Here is a 24,853-nt window from a genome sequence, read left to right on the forward strand (position 1 = left end):
GTGGACACATTACAGTACTACTCACATAGAAATGTGTGATTGTGCTGTATTTCTCAGGGAGTAGTAATGTAGACAACGCAGGGTCACACATTACATCATTACTGCTTTAAAAATGTGTGACTGACTGTCTACTTCTATGGGGGTAGTGGTGTAATGTAATGGGTATATTTGAGAATATCCCTGAAAATAGTGCAAGCAAAATAATGTGTCCATGAGAAAAAATGCTAACATGTAGTTTGATTATCGCAGGTCCACAAATGAAGAGTCAAATATTCATGCAACGGTTCTTTCTTCCAGTGACAGAGCAGAAATCTTGGATAAGATCAACATTTCGGCCTTACAGCTTTTCTCAAGGTCTCTACGTGAAGGTTGCCTGGAGGAGTCTGTCAGTGAGGCTGAAACAGCTTCCAGGACATACTCCTCCAGGAAACCTTTACTTAGAGACCTTGAGAAAGGCTGCAAGGCCGAAACATTGATCTTATCCAAGATTTCTGCTCTGTTCCTAGAAGAATCATTGCATGAATATTTGACTCTTTGAGGACCTGAGATAACCACATGCAATGTAATGGGTATTTGGGTATTAGCTACATGACTCTAAAGGGGGGGGTGTATAATATATATATATATTTTTTATATATACACACACACACATATATATTTATTATAAAAATATATTTTTTTTCTTCTTCACAGGTTTGCAGCCCTTATAAAGTAATTTTCATTCTACTGAACCACCTAGATTCCCTATATAGTCCTCCATATACTGGAATTCCCCCTTCATTGCCTTCCATATCATACAGCGTGCCCCATATAGTCCTCCATACAGTATAATGCGTCCTATATGATGCTCCATAATATAATGCACCCTATATGATGCTCCATAATATAATGCACCCTATATGATGCTCCATAATATAATGCACCCTATATGATGCTCCATAATATAATGCACCCTATATGATGCTCCATAATATAATGCACCCTATATGATGCTCCATAATATAATGCAGCCTATATGATGCTCCATAATATAATGCGTCCTATATGATGCTCCATAATATAATGCACCCTATATGATGCTCCATAATATAATGCAGCCTATATGATGCTCCATAATATAATGCACCCTATATGATGCTCCATAATATAATGCACCCTATATGATGCTCCATAATATAATGCAGCCTATATGATGCTCCATAATATAATGCAGCCTATATGATGCTCCATAATATAATGCACCCTATATGATGCTCCATAATATAATGCAGCCTATATGATGCTCCATAATATAATGCACCCTATATGATGCTCCATAATATAATGCACCCTATATGATGCTCCATAATATAATGCACCCTATATGATGCTCCATAATATAATGCAGCCTATATGATGCTCCATAATATAATGCAGCCTATATGATGCTCCATAATATAATGCACCCTATATGATGCTCCATAATATAATGCAGCCTATATGATGCTCCATAATATAATGCGCCCTATAGTGCTTCATACAGTACACAGCTCTGCTATCAGTTCACAGTGATGTAGCAGAGCTGTGTCAGTGTGCTTTCACAGTACTAGCCTTGTCTGTATCCCACCCCCTAAAAAAAATTAATGGAGAAAAACACATGACACCATATATAAAGCTTATATATTTCTTTATAAAACTTTGGAAAATACAATATTAATACAAGTATATATTTTACATTAAAGGGAACCTGTTCATTTAAAAATGCTATTAACCTGCAAATATGGTGTTAACCCCTCAGTGACCAGACAAAATCTGGTAATAACTCTGCACATTTCAAGATGTCGCAGTGATTTTGAGATTGTATTTTTTTCTATCACATTCTATTTATATTAAATGGTAAATTTGAGTTGATATTTTTAGAAATAAGCAAACATCATTTTTCCAAAGAGACCAACAAAATACTAATTTCCAAACTTTTAATGACTATCCATTTAATCCAGTCAGACCTCACATGGTTAATAAAGGACATTTATCATCGCCATGTTCTTTACATGAACTCATGCAAACCCTCAAAAAAAACAAACAAAAAAAAATATAAATGAATAAAGCAAAGAAAAAAACCAAACCCAAAAATGTAAATTCAAGGTTGTGAGGTAGCAAAACATGGAAAAATGCCAAGGGGGTTGTATACTTTCACATGCCGATGTATCTTAGGTCAGTCTGAAGTCATATTGACTGGTTCCTTTTAAAGTTGACCGTGTGAAAAAAAAAAAAAAAAACATTCTCTGAGCTGCAATTTAATGAAAATACAAAAATACATTAATGTTTGCATGTTTGACATAAAAATGGATTTTTAGCAGCAACTCGTCTCTCCTTTGCCGATATCCCAGCACATGAGACGTGAAGCCACATTTTGCAATCTATCATTGCCTCTGAAGTAAACATGTGACAGATGCAATATATTGTGAGGGTTATTTTTTCTAACTTTAGGCTTGTTTTCAAATGTGGAGTATGGAAAAGGCTGAAGGTTTTGCTGGTCTCCACCAGGAATGAATAATATTTTACTGAGGTCCATTTTATTTGCCAATGCCAAACAATTGGCAATTGCAAACACCACAATCATTTCCACCCTCCTGTTTTTGTGGACAAACATAATTAACTGTCAGCCCCTTATTTAGTCCTGTAAAAAGAGGAGCATAGATTTTCACAATTTGTTTCCGAAGAATCTCAGAAATTCCAGGAAATGGAAGGGAGTCATAGATTGTAACTTTGGTCCCGCGTGCTTCAGATACAAGCCAGTGTGCACCTAGATGGTGAATCTGAAGCGTGTGCTCCACTACACGAACATCTAAACTGCTGTGTGTTACAATCACTGTATCAGAAAAAAACCCCAATTGTTGGATGCTGTTTGGATATCAAATACTGGCAGACATTAATCACGTTGTCATTCAACCAATTGCCATCACAGACCTCCTGTCTATCTTGGTGGGACAATTTTATGCCAAGTACCAAAATCCATTCTCTTGATTGACTGACTGCTTCTTCTTTATCCACAAATTTTTGATCAGAAGTGGCAGAATTGTTCAAAATGTCAATGTCACTTTTTTGGGCTTCAGCTTTTTGTCCAAATCTGTTTGCCTGTACCTTGTGCTTTCCATATTTTCTGGTAGGCGGTGGCTTTATCATACTTCCTTCCGTTTTTTGGGGAGACTGAATGACTGATAAACCGTGGTCTTTTGGCACATAATCTGTAACCTTTTTTAAAATCTCTTCACCATTATTCATTAATTCAGTGAGTTGGTCACAATCCTCAAGTAAATATATATTTTCTATAACCCTGCTAAAAGTTTGGATACATTTAATTTTCAATTGGTTTTTTTTATTTGTTCTTCGAGGGGGTAAGGGCTTTATTTTATGTTCTGGATCAGAATGTATTTTTTCATCAATGTCATCAATTTTGGTTTGGTTTGGTTTCTAACACAAATAATGCATTTTCAGTGTGCAGTATGATAATTTGTTCCCACTGCCAAAGTGCTAAACGCAAAATCACACACATGTGCTTGCATGGCCACAGGTATTTTTTCCAGTCCATGCATGTACATGAGGGTGAATCTCCCCCTAACCTCACTGTGTGCTTCATGTCAGGCCTAAAACACACTTCCGCAAAAAAAACGTCCGTATGACACGGTCCGTTTTTCGTGTCAGTGTTCCGTATTTTTGGGGTGTTTCTCCGGTACATATGGCATCCGTGTGATGGCGTATGCGAGCCGTGTGTACGTGTGGAATGTCCGTATTGACATAAAATACGTACGTGTGCAGTCCGTGTGCCGTCCGTTTCTTTAGATACGTATTTTCACACAAAACCTTGTTAGCCCATCAAAATGTGCTCCTGGTGTGTTAAATTGGTCAATTAACTACCCAATTTGTTTAGTTTGCTTAACAAACCTTAAAAAACATGGCTTCAGAGCTCATTCTCACATTAGACACACTCCAAAATGTCTCTCTCCAATGAAGCAACCATGTATTTGCTCTGGTTGATATCTAGGAGATTTGGGGTTAGGTGACATATGATTGAAGAAGAGCCACCACTGGAGAAAAGGATGTGGATTCACCCCCTTGTGAAGCTCAGGAAAACACATGGGCATTTTAATATTTTATATGGCGAAATGCGGAAATTCCCACCTAAATTCCAAGCCTACTGCCATCTCACCATGAATTCATTTGACAACATCCTTGACCTTGTGTACCATCGTTTGAAGCATCAGGACACCTCTATGCACCTCAGCATTTCCCCTGAGGAATGACTGTTGGTGACTTTACGGTAGGTGTTTTCATGTATACTCATGCTTTATCGGTTAGGCTATGTGCGCACTTACCGGATTTTTCGCGGATTTTGCCGCGGATTTGCTGCATGTTTCGCTGCAGAAAATGTTCATAACATCTCTGCAGTGAATCACCAGCAAATCCTATGGAGAAAAAAAATCCTGTGCGCACTGGGCGGAATTTGACAGCTGCATGTTTTGCTGCGGGAATCCCGCAGCAAAAACAAGTGCATGTCACTTCTAGAGGGGCAGCCAGAGGGAAAGAGGAAATCGCTGACCCCGGGCACTGAATTTAACCCCTGTAGGTGTGGCTGGACCCCCCTTTCCCTTGCGATCCTGTTGGTCAGCTGGGCATCCCAATTAGTGGCTCACCTAGGGAATGGTGGAAAGAGGGGATATGGGCACGACCCTTGCTTCCTTTAGGATTGGTCAGGGGGGCTCCACAGTCAGAGACACGTTCCTTAAGCAGTATCGTGCCTGCCAGACTGTGGAGACCCGTATGTTTGAAGCGGTGCCCTCCCCTCGTCCCCCCAGTCCCCAAATGAAAACACGGGCAGGCCTAGATGGGGTGAAAACAGGTCGGTCACAGTTTATTAAGTTCATAGGTAGAGAAGGGGCCTTCCATGTCATTACGAGCTCGTCGCCGCAACCTTGTCTGCGACCGACCGGCGTGCAGCCAACGAGCTGTTACGACCTTGGCCCCCTCTCCGCCATTTTCCGCCACGGAGGATCATGTGTACCGCCTACACAGGACTCCGACCCCACCCATCACCTTCAGGGCCTGATCCACTCCGTCCTGTATCCCGGACAACAAAATGTCTTGACCAATGTCCGTAAGGTGCACTCCGTCTGCCCTCAGCAGTGCAGAGTTATCGCCTTCCAACTGGTGGTGACGCACCACGATTCCACATCTTTCTCTCATGAATTTTGCCATTCTCGCATTGATCTTTCTCCTTGACCGCTCTATGCCATTTGCATTTTTTGCTCAGTGCCATACCGCTCGTGGTACTATCTCTGACCACACCCATACTATATCCGGGAAGAGGTAGGCCAAACGTTCGATGTCCGTCTTCATCACTGTTAGTAGTTCGACCGTACTGCGTTTCACCAAATCATTGCCACCAGCATGAATCACCATTACCAACGGCCCCGTGGCCGACCTGGAGATGTCCACCATCTCCGGGAAAATTTGTTGCCATCTTAGCCCTCTGATGCCTCTCCAATTGACCTCAACGTTTCTGAAGCCAAGGTTCTTTCCTCCTGGTCGAATCATGGCTCTTTTTTCTGCCCAGTAAATATAAGAGTGACCCCCATACTTTGCACTGACGAGGGGCAAGCACCCCGAAACACCGTGTCTGCAAATTGGGATTCTGATCTGGCTTATATATCCTGAGTCATATTGCAAAGGATTGTCGAAAATCCACTTGTGACTTTTAGGATCGCTACTTCCAATAGGTGGCGCTGTGCTAGAGTTTGTCTCCTTTACTGGAGAGACAATTTGAATATTTCCCAGAGGGGCATTGCAGCTATAAGTCCCCTTACTTGGCAGCCAGACTGGCTTGCAAAGTCTCCTTAAGGAGAATAGTGTTCCCCCGTGGTCCCCACATAGCTTTCTCATGAGCCAGATCAGACACCCCCATACTTTGCACTGACGAGGGGCAAGCACCCCGAAACACCGTGTCTGCAAATTGGGATTCTGATCTGGCTTATATATCCTGAGTCATATTGCAAAGGATTGTCGAAAATCCACTTGTGACTTTTAGGATCGCTACTTCCAATAGGTGGCGCTGTGCTAGAGTTTGTCTCCTTTACTGGAGAGACAATTTGAATATTTCCCAGAGGGGCATTGCAGCTATAAGTCCCCTTACCTGGCAGCCAGACTGGCTTGCAAAGTCTCCTTAAGGAGAATAGTGTTCCCCCGTGGTCCCCACATAGCTTTCTCATGAGCCAGATCAGACACCCCCATACTTTGCACTGACGAGGGGCAAGCACCTCGAAACACCGTGTCTGCAAATTGGGATTCTGATCTGGCTTATATATCCTGAGTCATATTGCAAAGGATTGTCGAAAATCCACTTGTGACTTTTAGGATCGCTACTTCCAATAGGTGGCGCTGTGCTAGAGTTTGTCTCCTTTACTGGAGAGACAATTTGAATATTTCCCAGAGGGGCATTGCAGCTATAAGTCCCCTTACCTGGCAGCCAGACTGGCTTGCAAAGTCTCCTTAAGGAGAATAGTGTTCCCCCGTGGTCCCCACATAGCTTTCTCATGAGCCAGATCAGACACCCCCATACTTTGCACTGACGAGGGGCAAGCACCCCGAAACACCGTGTCTGCAAATTGGGATTCTGATCTGGCTTATATATCCTGAGTCATATTGCAAAGGATTGTCGAAAATCCACTTGTGACTTTTAGGATCGCTACTTCCAATAGGTGGCGCTGTGCTAGAGTTTGTCTCCTTTACTGGAGAGACAATTTGAATATTTCCCAGAGGGGCATTGCAGCTATAAGTCCCCTTACCTGGCAGCCAGACTGGCTTGCAAAGTCTCCTTAAGGAGAATAGTGTTCCCCCGTGGTCCCCACATAGCTTTCTCATGAGCCAGATCAGACACCCCCATACTTTGCACTGACGAGGGGCAAGCACCCCGAAACACCGTGTCTGCAAATTGGGATTCTGATCTGGCTTATATATCCTGAGTCATATTGCAAAGGATTGTCGAAAATCCACTTGTGACTTTTAGGATCGCTACTTCCAATAGGTGGCGCTGTGCTAGAGTTTGTCTCCTTTACTGCAGAGACAATTTGAATATTTCCCAGAGGGGCATTGCAGCTATAAGTCCCCTTACCTGGCAGCCAGACTGGCTTGCAAAGTCTCCTTAAGGAGAATAGTGTTCCCCCGTGGTCCCCACATAGCTTTCTCATGAGCCAGATCAGACACCCCCATACTTTGCACTGACGAGGGGCAAGCACCCCGAAACACCGTGTCTGCAAATTGGGATTCTGATCTGGCTTATATATCCTGAGTCATATTGCAAAGGATTGTCGAAAATCCACTTGTGACTTTTAGGATCGCTACTTCCAATAGGTGGCGCTGTGCTAGAGTTTGTCTCCTTTACTGGAGAGACAATTTGAATATTTCCCAGAGGGGCATTGCAGCTATAAGTCCCCTTACCTGGCAGCCAGACTGGCTTGCAAAGTCTCCTTAAGGAGAATAGTGTTCCCCCGTGGTCCCCACATAGCTTTCTCATGAGCCAGATCAGACACCCCCATACTTTGCACTGACGAGGGGCAAGCACCCCGAAACACCGTGTCTGCAAATTGGGATTCTGATCTGGCTTATATATCCTGAGTCATATTGCAAAGGATTGTCGAAAATCCACTTGTGACTTTTAGGATCGCTACTTCCAATAGGTGGCGCTGTGCTAGAGTTTGTCTCCTTTACTGGAGAGACAATTTGAATATTTCCCAGAGGGGCATTGCAGCTATAAGTCCCCTTACCTGGCAGCCAGACTGGCTTGCAAAGTCTCCTTAAGGAGAATAGTGTTCCCCCGTGGTCCCCACATAGCTTTCTCATGAGCCAGATCAGACACCCCCATACTTTGCACTGACGAGGGGCAAGCACCCCGAAACACCGTGTCTGCAAATTGGGATTCTGATCTGGCTTATATATCCTGAGTCATATTGCAAAGGATTGTCGAAAATCCACTTGTGACTTTTAGGATCGCTACTTCCAATAGGTGGCGCTGTGCTAGAGTTTGTCTCCTTTACTGGAGAGACAATTTGAATATTTCCCAGAGGGGCATTGCAGCTATAAGTCCCCTTACCTGGCAGCCAGACTGGCTTGCAAAGTCTCCTTAAGGAGAATAGTGTTCCCCCGTGGTCCCCACATAGCTTTCTCATGAGCCAGATCAGACACCCCCATACTTTGCACTGACGAGGGGCAAGCACCCCGAAACACCGTGTCTGCAAATTGGGATTCTGATCTGGCTTATATATCCTGAGTCATATTGCAAAGGATTGTCGAAAATCCACTTGTGACTTTTAGGATCGCTACTTCCAATAGGTGGCGCTGTGCTAGAGTTTGTCTCCTTTACTGGAGAGACAATTTGAATATTTCCCAGAGGGGCATTGCAGCTATAAGTCCCCTTACCTGGCAGCCAGACTGGCTTGCAAAGTCTCCTTAAGGAGAATAGTGTTCCCCCGTGGTCCCCACATAGCTTTCTCATGAGCCAGATCAGACACCCCCATACTTTGCACTGACGAGGGGCAAGCACCCCGAAACACCGTGTCTGCAAATTGGGATTCTGATCTGGCTTATATATCCTGAGTCATATTGCAAAGGATTGTCGAAAATCCACTTGTGACTTTTAGGATCGCTACTTCCAATAGGTGGCGCTGTGCTAGAGTTTGTCTCCTTTACTGGAGAGACAATTTGAATATTTCCCAGAGGGGCATTGCAGCTATAAGTCCCCTTACCTGGCAGCCAGACTGGCTTGCAAAGTCTCCTTAAGGAGAATAGTGTTCCCCCGTGGTCCCCACATAGCTTTCTCATGAGCCAGATCAGACACCCCCATACTTTGCACTGACGAGGGGCAAGCACCCCGAAACACCGTGTCTGCAAATTGGGATTCTGATCTGGCTTATATATCCTGAGTCATATTGCAAAGGATTGTCGAAAATCCACTTGTGACTTTTAGGATCGCTACTTCCAATAGGTGGCGCTGTGCTAGAGTTTGTCTCCTTTACTGGAGAGACAATTTGAATATTTCCCAGAGGGGCATTGCAGCTATAAGTCCCCTTACCTGGCAGCCAGACTGGCTTGCAAAGTCTCCTTAAGGAGAATAGTGTTCCCCCGTGGTCCCCACATAGCTTTCTCATGAGCCAGATCAGACACCCCCATACTTTGCACTGACGAGGGGCAAGCACCCCGAAACACCGTGTCTGCAAATTGGGATTCTGATCTGGCTTATATATCCTGAGTCATATTGCAAAGGATTGTCGAAAATCCACTTGTGACTTTTAGGATCGCTACTTCCAATAGGTGGCGCTGTGCTAGAGTTTGTCTCCTTTACTGGAGAGACAATTTGAATATTTCCCAGAGGGGCATTGCAGCTATAAGTCCCCTTACCTGGCAGCCAGACTGGCTTGCAAAGTCTCCTTAAGGAGAATAGTGTTCCCCCGTGGTCCCCACATAGCTTTCTCATGAGCCAGATCAGACACCCCCATACTTTGCACTGACGAGGGGCAAGCACCCCGAAACACCGTGTCTGCAAATTGGGATTCTGATCTGGCTTATATATCCTGAGTCATATTGCAAAGGATTGTCGAAAATCCACTTGTGACTTTTAGGATCGCTACTTCCAATAGGTGGCGCTGTGCTAGAGTTTGTCTCCTTTACTGGAGAGACAATTTGAATATTTCCCAGAGGGGCATTGCAGCTATAAGTCCCCTTACCTGGCAGCCAGACTGGCTTGCAAAGTCTCCTTAAGGAGAATAGTGTTCCCCCGTGGTCCCCACATAGCTTTCTCATGAGCCAGATCAGACACCCCCATACTTTGCACTGACGAGGGGCAAGCACCCCGAAACACCGTGTCTGCAAATTGGGATTCTGATCTGGCTTATATATCCTGAGTCATATTGCAAAGGATTGTCGAAAATCCACTTGTGACTTTTAGGATCGCTACTTCCAATAGGTGGCGCTGTGCTAGAGTTTGTCTCCTTTACTGGAGAGACAATTTGAATATTTCCCAGAGGGGCATTGCAGCTATAAGTCCCCTTACCTGGCAGCCAGACTGGCTTGCAAAGTCTCCTTAAGGAGAATAGTGTTCCCCCGTGGTCCCCACATAGCTTTCTCATGAGCCAGATCAGACACCCCCATACTTTGCACTGACGAGGGGCAAGCACCCCGAAACACCGTGTCTGCAAATTGGGATTCTGATCTGGCTTATATATCCTGAGTCATATTGCAAAGGATTGTCGAAAATCCACTTGTGACTTTTAGGATCGCTACTTCCAATAGGTGGCGCTGTGCTAGAGTTTGTCTCCTTTACTGGAGAGACAATTTGAATATTTCCCAGAGGGGCATTGCAGCTATAAGTCCCCTTACCTGGCAGCCAGACTGGCTTGCAAAGTCTCCTTAAGGAGAATAGTGTTCCCCCGTGGTCCCCACATAGCTTTCTCATGAGCCAGATCAGACACCCCCATACTTTGCACTGACGAGGGGCAAGCACCCCGAAACACCGTGTCTGCAAATTGGGATTCTGATCTGGCTTATATATCCTGAGTCATATTGCAAAGGATTGTCGAAAATCCACTTGTGACTTTTAGGATCGCTACTTCCAATAGGTGGCGCTGTGCTAGAGTTTGTCTCCTTTACTGGAGAGACAATTTGAATATTTCCCAGAGGGGCATTGCAGCTATAAGTCCCCTTACCTGGCAGCCAGACTGGCTTGCAAAGTCTCCTTAAGGAGAATAGTGTTCCCCCGTGGTCCCCACATAGCTTTCTCATGAGCCAGATCAGACACCCCCATACTTTGCACTGACGAGGGGCAAGCACCCCGAAACACCGTGTCTGCAAATTGGGATTCTGATCTGGCTTATATATCCTGAGTCATATTGCAAAGGATTGTCGAAAATCCACTTGTGACTTTTAGGATCGCTACTTCCAATAGGTGGCGCTGTGCTAGAGTTTGTCTCCTTTACTGGAGAGACAATTTGAATATTTCCCAGAGGGGCATTGCAGCTATAAGTCCCCTTACCTGGCAGCCAGACTGGCTTGCAAAGTCTCCTTAAGGAGAATAGTGTTCCCCCGTGGTCCCCACATAGCTTTCTCATGAGCCAGATCAGACACCCCCATACTTTGCACTGACGAGGGGCAAGCACCCCGAAACACCGTGTCTGCAAATTGGGATTCTGATCTGGCTTATATATCCTGAGTCATATTGCAAAGGATTGTCGAAAATCCACTTGTGACTTTTAGGATCGCTACTTCCAATAGGTGGCGCTGTGCTAGAGTTTGTCTCCTTTACTGGAGAGACAATTTGAATATTTCCCAGAGGGGCATTGCAGCTATAAGTCCCCTTACCTGGCAGCCAGACTGGCTTGCAAAGTCTCCTTAAGGAGAATAGTGTTCCCCCGTGGTCCCCACATAGCTTTCTCATGAGCCAGATCAGACACCCCCATACTTTGCACTGACGAGGGGCAAGCACCCCGAAACACCGTGTCTGCAAATTGGGATTCTGATCTGGCTTATATATCCTGAGTCATATTGCAAAGGATTGTCGAAAATCCACTTGTGACTTTTAGGATCGCTACTTCCAATAGGTGGCGCTGTGCTAGAGTTTGTCTCCTTTACTGGAGAGACAATTTGAATATTTCCCAGAGGGGCATTGCAGCTATAAGTCCCCTTACCTGGCAGCCAGACTGGCTTGCAAAGTCTCCTTAAGGAGAATAGTGTTCCCCCGTGGTCCCCACATAGCTTTCTCATGAGCCAGATCAGACACCCCCATACTTTGCACTGACGAGGGGCAAGCACCCCGAAACACCGTGTCTGCAAATTGGGATTCTGATCTGGCTTATATATCCTGAGTCATATTGCAAAGGATTGTCGAAAATCCACTTGTGACTTTTAGGATCGCTACTTCCAATAGGTGGCGCTGTGCTAGAGTTTGTCTCCTTTACTGGAGAGACAATTTGAATATTTCCCAGAGGGGCATTGCAGCTATAAGTCCCCTTACCTGGCAGCCAGACTGGCTTGCAAAGTCTCCTTAAGGAGAATAGTGTTCCCCCGTGGTCCCCACATAGCTTTCTCATGAGCCAGATCAGACACCCCCATACTTTGCACTGACGAGGGGCAAGCACCCCGAAACACCGTGTCTGCAAATTGGGATTCTGATCTGGCTTATATATCCTGAGTCATATTGCAAAGGATTGTCGAAAATCCACTTGTGACTTTTAGGATCGCTACTTCCAATAGGTGGCGCTGTGCTAGAGTTTGTCTCCTTTACTGGAGAGACAATTTGAATATTTCCCAGAGGGGCATTGCAGCTATAAGTCCCCTTACCTGGCAGCCAGACTGGCTTGCAAAGTCTCCTTAAGGAGAATAGTGTTCCCCCGTGGTCCCCACATAGCTTTCTCATGAGCCAGATCAGACACCCCCATACTTTGCACTGACGAGGGGCAAGCACCCCGAAACACCGTGTCTGCAAATTGGGATTCTGATCTGGCTTATATATCCTGAGTCATATTGCAAAGGATTGTCGAAAATCCACTTGTGACTTTTAGGATCGCTACTTCCAATAGGTGGCGCTGTGCTAGAGTTTGTCTCCTTTACTGGAGAGACAATTTGAATATTTCCCAGAGGGGCATTGCAGCTATAAGTCCCCTTACCTGGCAGCCAGACTGGCTTGCAAAGTCTCCTTAAGGAGAATAGTGTTCCCCCGTGGTCCCCACATAGCTTTCTCATGAGCCAGATCAGACACCCCCATACTTTGCACTGACGAGGGGCAAGCACCCCGAAACACCGTGTCTGCAAATTGGGATTCTGATCTGGCTTATATATCCTGAGTCATATTGCAAAGGATTGTCGAAAATCCACTTGTGACTTTTAGGATCGCTACTTCCAATAGGTGGCGCTGTGCTAGAGTTTGTCTCCTTTACTGGAGAGACAATTTGAATATTTCCCAGAGGGGCATTGCAGCTATAAGTCCCCTTACCTGGCAGCCAGACTGGCTTGCAAAGTCTCCTTAAGGAGAATAGTGTTCCCCCGTGGTCCCCACATAGCTTTCTCATGAGCCAGATCAGACACCCCCATACTTTGCACTGACGAGGGGCAAGCACCCCGAAACACCGTGTCTGCAAATTGGGATTCTGATCTGGCTTATATATCCTGAGTCATATTGCAAAGGATTGTCGAAAATCCACTTGTGACTTTTAGGATCGCTACTTCCAATAGGTGGCGCTGTGCTAGAGTTTGTCTCCTTTACTGGAGAGACAATTTGAATATTTCCCAGAGGGGCATTGCAGCTATAAGTCCCCTTACCTGGCAGCCAGACTGGCTTGCAAAGTCTCCTTAAGGAGAATAGTGTTCCCCCGTGGTCCCCACATAGCTTTCTCATGAGCCAGATCAGACACCCCCATACTTTGCACTGACGAGGGGCAAGCACCCCGAAACACCGTGTCTGCAAATTGGGATTCTGATCTGGCTTATATATCCTGAGTCATATTGCAAAGGATTGTCGAAAATCCACTTGTGACTTTTAGGATCGCTACTTCCAATAGGTGGCGCTGTGCTAGAGTTTGTCTCCTTTACTGGAGAGACAATTTGAATATTTCCCAGAGGGGCATTGCAGCTATAAGTCCCCTTACCTGGCAGCCAGACTGGCTTGCAAAGTCTCCTTAAGGAGAATAGTGTTCCCCCGTGGTCCCCACATAGCTTTCTCATGAGCCAGATCAGACACCCCCATACTTTGCACTGACGAGGGGCAAGCACCCCGAAACACCGTGTCTGCAAATTGGGATTCTGATCTGGCTTATATATCCTGAGTCATATTGCAAAGGATTGTCGAAAATCCACTTGTGACTTTTAGGATCGCTACTTCCAATAGGTGGCGCTGTGCTAGAGTTTGTCTCCTTTACTGGAGAGACAATTTGAATATTTCCCAGAGGGGCATTGCAGCTATAAGTCCCCTTACCTGGCAGCCAGACTGGCTTGCAAAGTCTCCTTAAGGAGAATAGTGTTCCCCCGTGGTCCCCACATAGCTTTCTCATGAGCCAGATCAGACACCCCCATACTTTGCACTGACGAGGGGCAAGCACCCCGAAACACCGTGTCTGCAAATTGGGATTCTGATCTGGCTTATATATCCTGAGTCATATTGCAAAGGATTGTCGAAAATCCACTTGTGACTTTTAGGATCGCTACTTCCAATAGGTGGCGCTGTGCTAGAGTTTGTCTCCTTTACTGGAGAGACAATTTGAATATTTCCCAGAGGGGCATTGCAGCTATAAGTCCCCTTACCTGGCAGCCAGACTGGCTTGCAAAGTCTCCTTAAGGAGAATAGTGTTCCCCCGTGGTCCCCACATAGCTTTCTCATGAGCCAGATCAGACACCCCCATACTTTGCACTGACGAGGGGCAAGCACCCCGAAACACCGTGTCTGCAAATTGGGATTCTGATCTGGCTTATATATCCTGAGTCATATTGCAAAGGATTGTCGAAAATCCACTTGTGACTTTTAGGATCGCTACTTCCAATAGGTGGCGCTGTGCTAGAGTTTGTCTCCTTTACTGGAGAGACAATTTGAATATTTCCCAGAGGGGCATTGCAGCTATAAGTCCCCTTACCTGGCAGCCAGACTGGCTTGCAAAGTCTCCTTAAGGAGAATAGTGTTCCCCCGTGGTCCCCACATAGCTTTCTCATGAGCCAGATCAGACACCCCCATACTTTGCACTGACGAGGGGCAAGCACCCCGAAACACCGTGTCTGCAAATTGGGATTCTGATCTGGCTTATATATCCTGAGTCATATTGCAAAGGATTGTCGAAAATCCACTTGTGACTTTTAGGATCGCTACTTCCAATAGGTGGCGCTGTGCTAGAGTTTGTCTCCTTTACTGGAGAGACAATTTGAATATTTCCCAGAGGGGCATTGCAGCTATAAGTCCCCTTACCTGGCAGCCAGACTGGCTTGCAAAGTCTCCTTAAGGAGAATAGTGTTCCCCCGTGGTCCCCACATAGCTTTCTCATGAGCCAGATCAGACACCCCCATACTTTGCACTGACGAGGGGCAAGCACCCCGAAACACCGTGTCTGCAAATTGGGATTCTGATCTGGCTTATATATCCTGAGTCATATTGCAAAGGATTGTCGAAAATCCACTTGTGACTTTTAGGATCGCTACTTCCAATAGGTGGCGCTGTGCTAGAGTTTGTCTCCTTTACTGGAGAGACAATTTGAATATTTCCCAGAGGGGCATTGCAGCTATAAGTCCCCTTACCTGGCAGCCAGACTGGCTTGCAAAGTCTCCTTAAGGAGAATAGTGTTCCCCCGTGGTCCCCACATAGCTTTCTCATGAGCCAGATCAGACACCCCCATACTTTGCACTGACGAGGGGCAAGCACCCCGAAACACCGTGTCTGCAAATTGGGATTCTGATCTGGCTTATATATCCTGAGTCATATTGCAAAGGATTGTCGAAAATCCACTTGTGACTTTTAGGATCGCTACTTCCAATAGGTGGCGCTGTGCTAGAGTTTGTCTCCTTTACTGGAGAGACAATTTGAATATTTCCCAGAGGGGCATTGCAGCTATAAGTCCCCTTACCTGGCAGCCAGACTGGCTTGCAAAGTCTCCTTAAGGAGAATAGTGTTCCCCCGTGGTCCCCACATAGCTTTCTCATGAGCCAGATCAGACACCCCCATACTTTGCACTGACGAGGGGCAAGCACCCCGAAACACCGTGTCTGCAAATTGGGATTCTGATCTGGCTTATATATCCTGAGTCATATTGCAAAGGATTGTCGAAAATCCACTTGTGACTTTTAGGATCGCTACTTCCAATAGGTGGCGCTGTGCTAGAGTTTGTCTCCTTTACTGGAGAGACAATTTGAATATTTCCCAGAGGGGCATTGCAGCTATAAGTCCCCTTACCTGGCAGCCAGACTGGCTTGCAAAGTCTCCTTAAGGAGAATAGTGTTCCCCCGTGGTCCCCACATAGCTTTCTCATGAGCCAGATCAGACACCCCCATACTTTGCACTGACGAGGGGCAAGCACCCCGAAACACCGTGTCTGCAAATTGGGATTCTGATCTGGCTTATATATCCTGAGTCATATTGCAAAGGATTGTCGAAAATCCACTTGTGACTTTTAGGATCGCTACTTCCAATAGGTGGCGCTGTGCTAGAGTTTGTCTCCTTTACTGGAGAGACAATTTGAATATTTCCCAGAGGGGCATTGCAGCTATAAGTCCCCTTACCTGGCAGCCAGACTGGCTTGCAAAGTCTCCTTAAGGAGAATAGTGTTCCCCCGTGGTCCCCACATAGCTTTCTCATGAGCCAGATCAGACACCCCCATACTTTGCACTGACGAGGGGCAAGCACCCCGAAACACCGTGTCTGCAAATTGGGATTCTGATCTGGCTTATATATCCTGAGTCATATTGCAAAGGATTGTCGAAAATCCACTTGTGACTTTTAGGATCGCTACTTCCAATAGGTGGCGCTGTGCTAGAGTTTGTCTCCTTTACTGGAGAGACAATTTGAATATTTCCCAGAGGGGCATTGCAGCTATAAGTCCCCTTACCTGGCAGCCAGACTGGCTTGCAAAGTCTCCTTAAGGAGAATAGTGTTCCCCCGTGGTCCCCACATAGCTTTCTCATGAGCCAGATCAGACACCCCCATACTTTGCACTGACGAGGGGCAAGCACCCCGAAACACCGTGTCTGCAAATTGGGATTCTGATCTGGCTTATATATCCTGAGTCATATTGCAAAGGATTGTCGAAAATCCACTTGTGACTTTTAGGATCGCTACTTCCAATAGGTGGCGCTGTGCTAGAGTTTGTCTCCTTTACTGGAGAGACAATTTGAATATTTCCCAGAGGGGCATTGCAGCTATAAGTCCCCTTACCTGGCAGCCAGACTGGCTTGCAAAGTCTCCTTAAGGAGAATAGTGTTCCCCCGTGGTCCCCACATAGCTTTCTCATGAGCCAGATCAGACACCCCCATACTTTGCACTGACAAGGGGCAAGCACCCCGAAACACCGTGTCTGCAAATTGGGATTCTGATCTGGCTTATATATCCTGAGTCATATTGCAAAGGATTGTCGAAAATCCACTTGTGACTTTTAGGATCGCTACTTCCAATAGGTGGCGCTGTGCTAGAGTTTGTCTCCTTTACTGGAGAGACAATTTGAATATTTCCCAGAGGGGCATTGCAGCTATAAGTCCCCTTACCTGGCAGCCAGACTGGCTTGCAAAGTCTCCTTAAGGAGAATAGTGTTCCCCCGTGGTCCCCACATAGCTTTCTCATGAGCCAGATCAGACACCCCCATACTTTGCACTGACGAGGGGCAAGCACCCCGAAACACCGTGTCTGCAAATTGGGATTCTGATCTGGCTTATATATCCTGAGTCATATTGCAAAGGATTGTCGAAAATCCACTTGTGACTTTTAGGATCGCTACTTCCAATAGGTGGCGCTGTGCTAGAGTTTGTCTCCTTTACTGGAGAGACAATTTGAATATTTCCCAGAGGGGCATTGCAGCTATAAGTCCCCTTACCTGGCAGCCAGACTGGCTTGCAAAGTCTCCTTAAGGAGAATAGTGTTCCCCCGTGGTCCCCACATAGCTTTCTCATGAGCCAGATCAGACACCCCCATACTTTGCACTGACGAGGGGCAAGCACCCCGAAACACCGTGTCTGCAAATTGGGATTCTGATCTGGCTTATATATCCTGAGTCATATTGCAAAGGATTGTCGAAAATCCACTTGTGACTTTTAGGATCGCTACTTCCAATAGGTGGCGCTGTGCTAGAGTTTGTCTCCTTTACTGGAGAGACAATTTGAATATTTCCCAGAGGGGCATTGCAGCTATAAGTCCCCTTACCTGGCAGCCAGACTGGCTTGCAAAGTCTCCTTAAGGAGAATAGTGTTCCCCCGTGGTCCCCACATAGCTTTCTCATGAGCCAGATCAGACACCCCCATACTTTGCACTGACGAGGGGCAAGCACCCCGAAACACCGTGTCTGCAAATTGGGATTCTGATCTGGCTTATATATCCTGAGTCATATTGCAAAGGATTGTCGAAAATCCACTTGTGACTTTTAGGATCGCTACTTCCAATAGGTGGCGCTGTGCTAGAGTTTGTCTCCTTTACTGGAGAGACAATTTGAATATTTCCCAGAGGGGCATTGCAGCTATAAGTCCCCTTACCTGGCAGCCAGACTGGCTTGCAAAGTCTCCTTAAGGAGAATAGTGTTCCCCCGTGGTCCCCACATAGCTTTCTCATGAGCCAGATCAGACACCCCCATACTTTGCACTGACGAGGGGCAAGCACCCCGAAACACCGTGTCTGCAAATTGGGATTCTGATCTGGCTTATATATCCTGAGTCATATTGCAAAGGATTGTCGAAAATCCACTTGTGACTTTTAGGATCGCTACTTCCAATAGGTGGCGCTGTGCTAGAGTTTGTCTCCTTTACTGGAGAGACAATTTGAATATTTCCCAGAGGGGCATTGCAGCTATAAGTCCCCTTACCTGGCAGCCAGACTGGCTTGCAAAGTCTCCTTAAGGAGAATAGTGTTCCCCCGTGGTCCCCACATAGCTTTCTCATGAGCCAGATCAGACACCCCCATACTTTGCACTGACGAGGGGCAAGCACCCCGAAACACCGTGTCTGCAAATTGGGATTCTGATCTGGCTTATATATCCTGAGTCATATTGCAAAGGATTGTCGAAAATCCACTTGTGACTTTTAGGATCGCTACTTCCAATAGGTGGCGCTGTGCTAGAGTTTGTCTCCTTTACTGGAGAGACAATTTGAATATTTCCCAGAGGGGCATTGCAGCTATAAGTCCCCTTACCTGGCAGCCAGACTGGCTTGCAAAGTCTCCTTAAGGAGAATAGTGTTCCCCCGTGGTCCCCACATAGCTTTCTCATGAGCCAGATCAGACACCCCCATACTTTGCACTGACGAGGGGCAAGCACCCCGAAACACCGTGTCTGCAAATTGGGATTCTGATCTGGCTTATATATCCTGAGTCATATTGCAAAGGATTGTCGAAAATCCACTTGTGACTTTTAGGATCGCTACTTCCAATAGGTGGCGCTGTGCTAGAGTTTGTCTCCTTTACTGGAGAGACAATTTGAATATTTCCCAGAGGGGCATTGCAGCTATAAGTCCCCTTACCTGGCAGCCAGACTGGCTTGCAAAGTCTCCTTAAGGAGAATAGTGTTCCCCCGTGGTCCCCACATAGCTTTCTCATGAGCCAGATCAGACACCCCCATACTTTGCACTGACGAGGGGCAAGCACCCCGAAACACCGTGTCTGCAAATTGGGATTCTGATCTGGCTTATATATCCTGAGTCATATTGCAAAGGATTGTCGAAAATCCACTTGTGACTTTTAGGATCGCTACTTCCAATAGGTGGCGCTGTGCTAGAGTTTGTCTCCTTTACTGGAGAGACAATTTGAATATTTCCCAGAGGGGCATTGCAGCTATAAGTCCCCTTACCTGGCAGCCAGACTGGCTTGCAAAGTCTCCTTAAGGAGAATAGTGTTCCCCCGTGGTCCCCACATAGCTTTCTCATGAGCCAGATCAGACACCCCCATACTTTGCACTGACGAGGGGCAAGCACCCCGAAACACCGTGTCTGCAAATTGGGATTCTGATCTGGCTTATATATCCTGAGTCATATTGCAAAGGATTGTCGAAAATCCACTTGTGACTTTTAGGATCGCTACTTCCAATAGGTGGCGCTGTGCTAGAGTTTGTCTCCTTTACTGGAGAGACAATTTGAATATTTCCCAGAGGGGCATTGCAGCTATAAGTCCCCTTACCTGGCAGCCAGACTGGCTTGCAAAGTCTCCTTAAGGAGAATAGTGTTCCCCCGTGGTCCCCACATAGCTTTCTCATGAGCCAGATCAGACACCCCCATACTTTGCACTGACGAGGGGCAAGCACCCCGAAACACCGTGTCTGCAAATTGGGATTCTGATCTGGCTTATATATCCTGAGTCATATTGCAAAGGATTGTCGAAAATCCACTTGTGACTTTTAGGATCGCTACTTCCAATAGGTGGCGCTGTGCTAGAGTTTGTCTCCTTTACTGGAGAGACAATTTGAATATTTCCCAGAGGGGCATTGCAGCTATAAGTCCCCTTACCTGGCAGCCAGACTGGCTTGCAAAGTCTCCTTAAGGAGAATAGTGTTCCCCCGTGGTCCCCACATAGCTTTCTCATGAGCCAGATCAGACACCCCCATACTTTGCACTGACGAGGGGCAAGCACCCCGAAACACCGTGTCTGCAAATTGGGATTCTGATCTGGCTTATATATCCTGAGTCATATTGCAAAGGATTGTCGAAAATCCACTTGTGACTTTTAGGATCGCTACTTCCAATAGGTGGCGCTGTGCTAGAGTTTGTCTCCTTTACTGGAGAGACAATTTGAATATTTCCCAGAGGGGCATTGCAGCTATAAGTCCCCTTACCTGGCAGCCAGACTGGCTTGCAAAGTCTCCTTAAGGAGAATAGTGTTCCCCCGTGGTCCCCACATAGCTTTCTCATGAGCCAGATCAGACACCCCCATACTTTGCACTGACGAGGGGCAAGCACCCCGAAACACCGTGTCTGCAAATTGGGATTCTGATCTGGCTTATATATCCTGAGTCATATTGCAAAGGATTGTCGAAAATCCACTTGTGACTTTTAGGATCGCTACTTCCAATAGGTGGCGCTGTGCTAGAGTTTGTCTCCTTTACTGGAGAGACAATTTGAATATTTCCCAGAGGGGCATTGCAGCTATAAGTCCCCTTACCTGGCAGCCAGACTGGCTTGCAAAGTCTCCTTAAGGAGAATAGTGTTCCCCCGTGGTCCCCACATAGCTTTCTCATGAGCCAGATCAGACACCCCCATACTTTGCACTGACGAGGGGCAAGCACCCCGAAACACCGTGTCTGCAAATTGGGATTCTGATCTGGCTTATATATCCTGAGTCATATTGCAAAGGATTGTCGAAAATCCACTTGTGACTTTTAGGATCGCTACTTCCAATAGGTGGCGCTGTGCTAGAGTTTGTCTCCTTTACTGGAGAGACAATTTGAATATTTCCCAGAGGGGCATTGCAGCTATAAGTCCCCTTACCTGGCAGCCAGACTGGCTTGCAAAGTCTCCTTAAGGAGAATAGTGTTCCCCCGTGGTCCCCACATAGCTTTCTCATGAGCCAGATCAGACACCCCCATACTTTGCACTGACGAGGGGCAAGCACCCCGAAACACCGTGTCTGCAAATTGGGATTCTGATCTGGCTTATATATCCTGAGTCATATTGCAAAGGATTGTCGAAAATCCACTTGTGACTTTTAGGATCGCTACTTCCAATAGGTGGCGCTGTGCTAGAGTTTGTCTCCTTTACTGGAGAGACAATTTGAATATTTCCCAGAGGGGCATTGCAGCTATAAGTCCCCTTACCTGGCAGCCAGACTGGCTTGCAAAGTCTCCTTAAGGAGAATAGTGTTCCCCCGTGGTCCCCACATAGCTTTCTCATGAGCCAGATCAGACACCCCCATACTTTGCACTGACGAGGGGCAAGCACCCCGAAACACCGTGTCTGCAAATTGGGATTCTGATCTGGCTTATATATCCTGAGTCATATTGCAAAGGATTGTCGAAAATCCACTTGTGACTTTTAGGATCGCTACTTCCAATAGGTGGCGCTGTGCTAGAGTTTGTCTCCTTTACTGGAGAGACAATTTGAATATTTCCCAGAGGGGCATTGCAGCTATAAGTCCCCTTACCTGGCAGCCAGACTGGCTTGCAAAGTCTCCTTAAGGAGAATAGTGTTCCCCCGTGGTCCCCACATAGCTTTCTCATGAGCCAGATCAGACACCCCCATACTTTGCACTGACGAGGGGCAAGCACCCCGAAACACCGTGTCTGCAAATTGGGATTCTGATCTGGCTTATATATCCTGAGTCATATTGCAAAGGATTGTCGAAAATCCACTTGTGACTTTTAGGATCGCTACTTCCAATAGGTGGCGCTGTGCTAGAGTTTGTCTCCTTTACTGGAGAGACAATTTGAATATTTCCCAGAGGGGCATTGCAGCTATAAGTCCCCTTACCTGGCAGCCAGACTGGCTTGCAAAGTCTCCTTAAGGAGAATAGTGTTCCCCCGTGGTCCCCACATAGCTTTCTCATGAGCCAGATCAGACACCCCCATACTTTGCACTGACGAGGGGCAAGCACCCCGAAACACCGTGTCTGCAAATTGGGATTCTGATCTGGCTTATATATCCTGAGTCATATTGCAAAGGATTGTCGAAAATCCACTTGTGACTTTTAGGATCGCTACTTCCAATAGGTGGCGCTGTGCTAGAGTTTGTCTCCTTTACTGGAGAGACAATTTGAATATTTCCCAGAGGGGCATTGCAGCTATAAGTCCCCTTACCTGGCAGCCAGACTGGCTTGCAAAGTCTCCTTAAGGAGAATAGTGTTCCCCCGTGGTCCCCACATAGCTTTCTCATGAGCCAGATCAGACACCCCCATACTTTGCACTGACGAGGGGCAAGCACCCCGAAACACCGTGTCTGCAAATTGGGATTCTGATCTGGCTTATATATCCTGAGTCATATTGCAAAGGATTGTCGAAAATCCACTTGTGACTTTTAGGATCGCTACTTCCAATAGGTGGCGCTGTGCTAGAGTTTGTCTCCTTTACTGGAGAGACAATTTGACTTCTTTTCCGCACATCGCTGCGGGATTTCACTCCATTGACTCAATGTTAATCATGAAATCCCGCAGGGAATAACGCAGGCAGCAAATTCTGTGCGGTTCACTGCGTTTTCCTGCGTTATTCCCTGCGGTATTTCGCGGTTTACCTCCGGTAATGTACATCACTTGCTTGCGGTTTTGCAGGGAAGTGATGTCATTACAGGAACAGGAAGTCGTGCAGAGTAAACACACACACATCACAGACATAGAACACATCACAGACATAGATCACATAGACACAGACACATAGAACACACATAGAAAGAAAACGGAAATATAGGAAAAAAAGAACGTGGGCTCCGCTGCATATTTACCTTCCAGCCGAGGTAAGCACACAGCGGCGGCCCGGTATTCTCCGGCTGGGGAGGGAGAGGGGCAGGGGTAATGTCCCCCGCCTCACTCCCCCTCCGGCAGCCGAGAATATCAGCCGCAGCTGCCCCGGCACTGTCGCATGCATTATGCGGCACTGCCGGCGTGTCCTCGGCTCTTCTTGCCACCGTGTAGCAGTGGTGGCAAGGTAATACAAGGGGTTAATGGTGATGGGGGACCACCGCCATTAACCCCAGGCTTGATCATGTCAGCGTCTATGTGACAGCTGACATGATCAACCCGTAAGTAAAGTGAAAAAAACACAGACACCAAAAATCCTTTATTTTAAATAAAACCAACAAGCCTCGTTCACCATTTTATTAACCCCTCCCGCACCAAAGCTCCGGCGTAATCCACACAGCTCCGGCTCCTGCGTCCTGCACTGCTGACATCCAGCCGCGACTGTCACAGACACAGGCTGAATGCAGCAGACAGCAGAGGTAATTACCGGTCATTTCCCACGGCCGGTAATGTGAACTCACTGCCGACCGTGGGAAATGCAGCGATCTGTCTATCCCTCTATCTATCTATCCCTCTGTCTGTCTATCTATCTATCCCTCTATCTATTCTTCTGTCTATCTACTATCAGAATTAAATGTATTTTTTTTTTTTTTTCTTCAATGTGCTTTATTGCATTGAATGCAATAAAGCACATCCCAACCCGCACGCGGCAAAACCGCGGCAATACCGCGAACAATACCGCGGTAAAGCCGCGGCAAACCGCGGCAAACCGCATGCGGTTTTCGGGTGCGGTTTCCCGCGGTTTTTTACCGCGGGTGCGGTAATCTTTGAGAGGATGCGGAATTTTCTCAAGAAAATTCCATTTCCCAGTGCGCACAGAGCCTTATATTGAAATACATGTTAAGTCGCTAAGGCATAATTTTGTAGAAATTATGTAATTTAAAATTATGGTCTTTGTAGAAAACTTATATTGATCACTTAACCACAGTGCAATTTCAAAATAAGATCTGAGAAGTCACATCTACCATTCTATCTCTACCAAAATTGAAGAAACAAGAGGCTTAACTCAAACAAGCTTGTTTATTAAACACAAAATTAAATATTTTTCCAATATGGAAAGTAAAGATCACATATGCTTTTCCCAACCAAAGAAATTATAAAAAAACATACACAGTATCTCACCAGTCATTGGATGATACAAATATTTGGTGTAAAATACAACTTACATGAATATTCAAAGTAATGTCATGTTTTTATTCTATTTCAGTTACCTAGCAACTGGGCAATCCATCAGCAGTCTACATTTCGAATTCTTATTGGGAAGGTCTACAATTGGCAAGATTATCCTGCATACCTGCACTGTGCTATGGGAGACCCTTAGGCATCATGTCATGCAGCGGCCTTCAACACAGGAATGGATGCACATTGCAGATGAATTTTTGGAGAAAACAGCTTTTCCTAATTGTATTGGTGCCATTGACGGAAAACACATTAGAGTGAAGAAACCACCTAACTCTGCATCAAGATATTTTAATTATCATACGTTTTTTTCTGTAGTGATTATGGCCATGGTAGATACAAACTACTGCTTTTTATTTGCAGATATTGGGGCCTATGGCAGTGCCTCAGATGCACGCATTTTCAGAAGTTCACGTTTAGCAAGACGATTAATGTCTGATATTTTAAGTTTGCCTGCACCAAGACCGTTGCCTGGTACTAATGGCCCAATTG

The 24,853-nt window shown here is 46.1% G+C and overlaps 1 protein-coding gene across 1 annotated transcript in view; it reads right to left on the bottom strand.

Moving 5' to 3' along the window:
• Nucleotides 1-273: 273 nt before the first annotated feature.
• LOC142313129 (uncharacterized) overlaps nucleotides 274-24,853 on the bottom strand; it is a 44,748-nt gene continuing 20,168 nt past the window's right edge. Inside the window, exon 6 of the mRNA XM_075352116.1 lies at nucleotides 274-542. Within this exon, the coding sequence (XP_075208231.1) occupies nucleotides 274-542 (269 nt within the window). The remainder of the gene's footprint in view (nucleotides 543-24,853) is intronic.

This window comes from Anomaloglossus baeobatrachus, chromosome 5 (genome assembly GCF_048569485.1).
Source record: "Anomaloglossus baeobatrachus isolate aAnoBae1 chromosome 5, aAnoBae1.hap1, whole genome shotgun sequence".
Lineage (NCBI taxonomy): Eukaryota > Metazoa > Chordata > Amphibia > Anura > Aromobatidae > Anomaloglossus > Anomaloglossus baeobatrachus.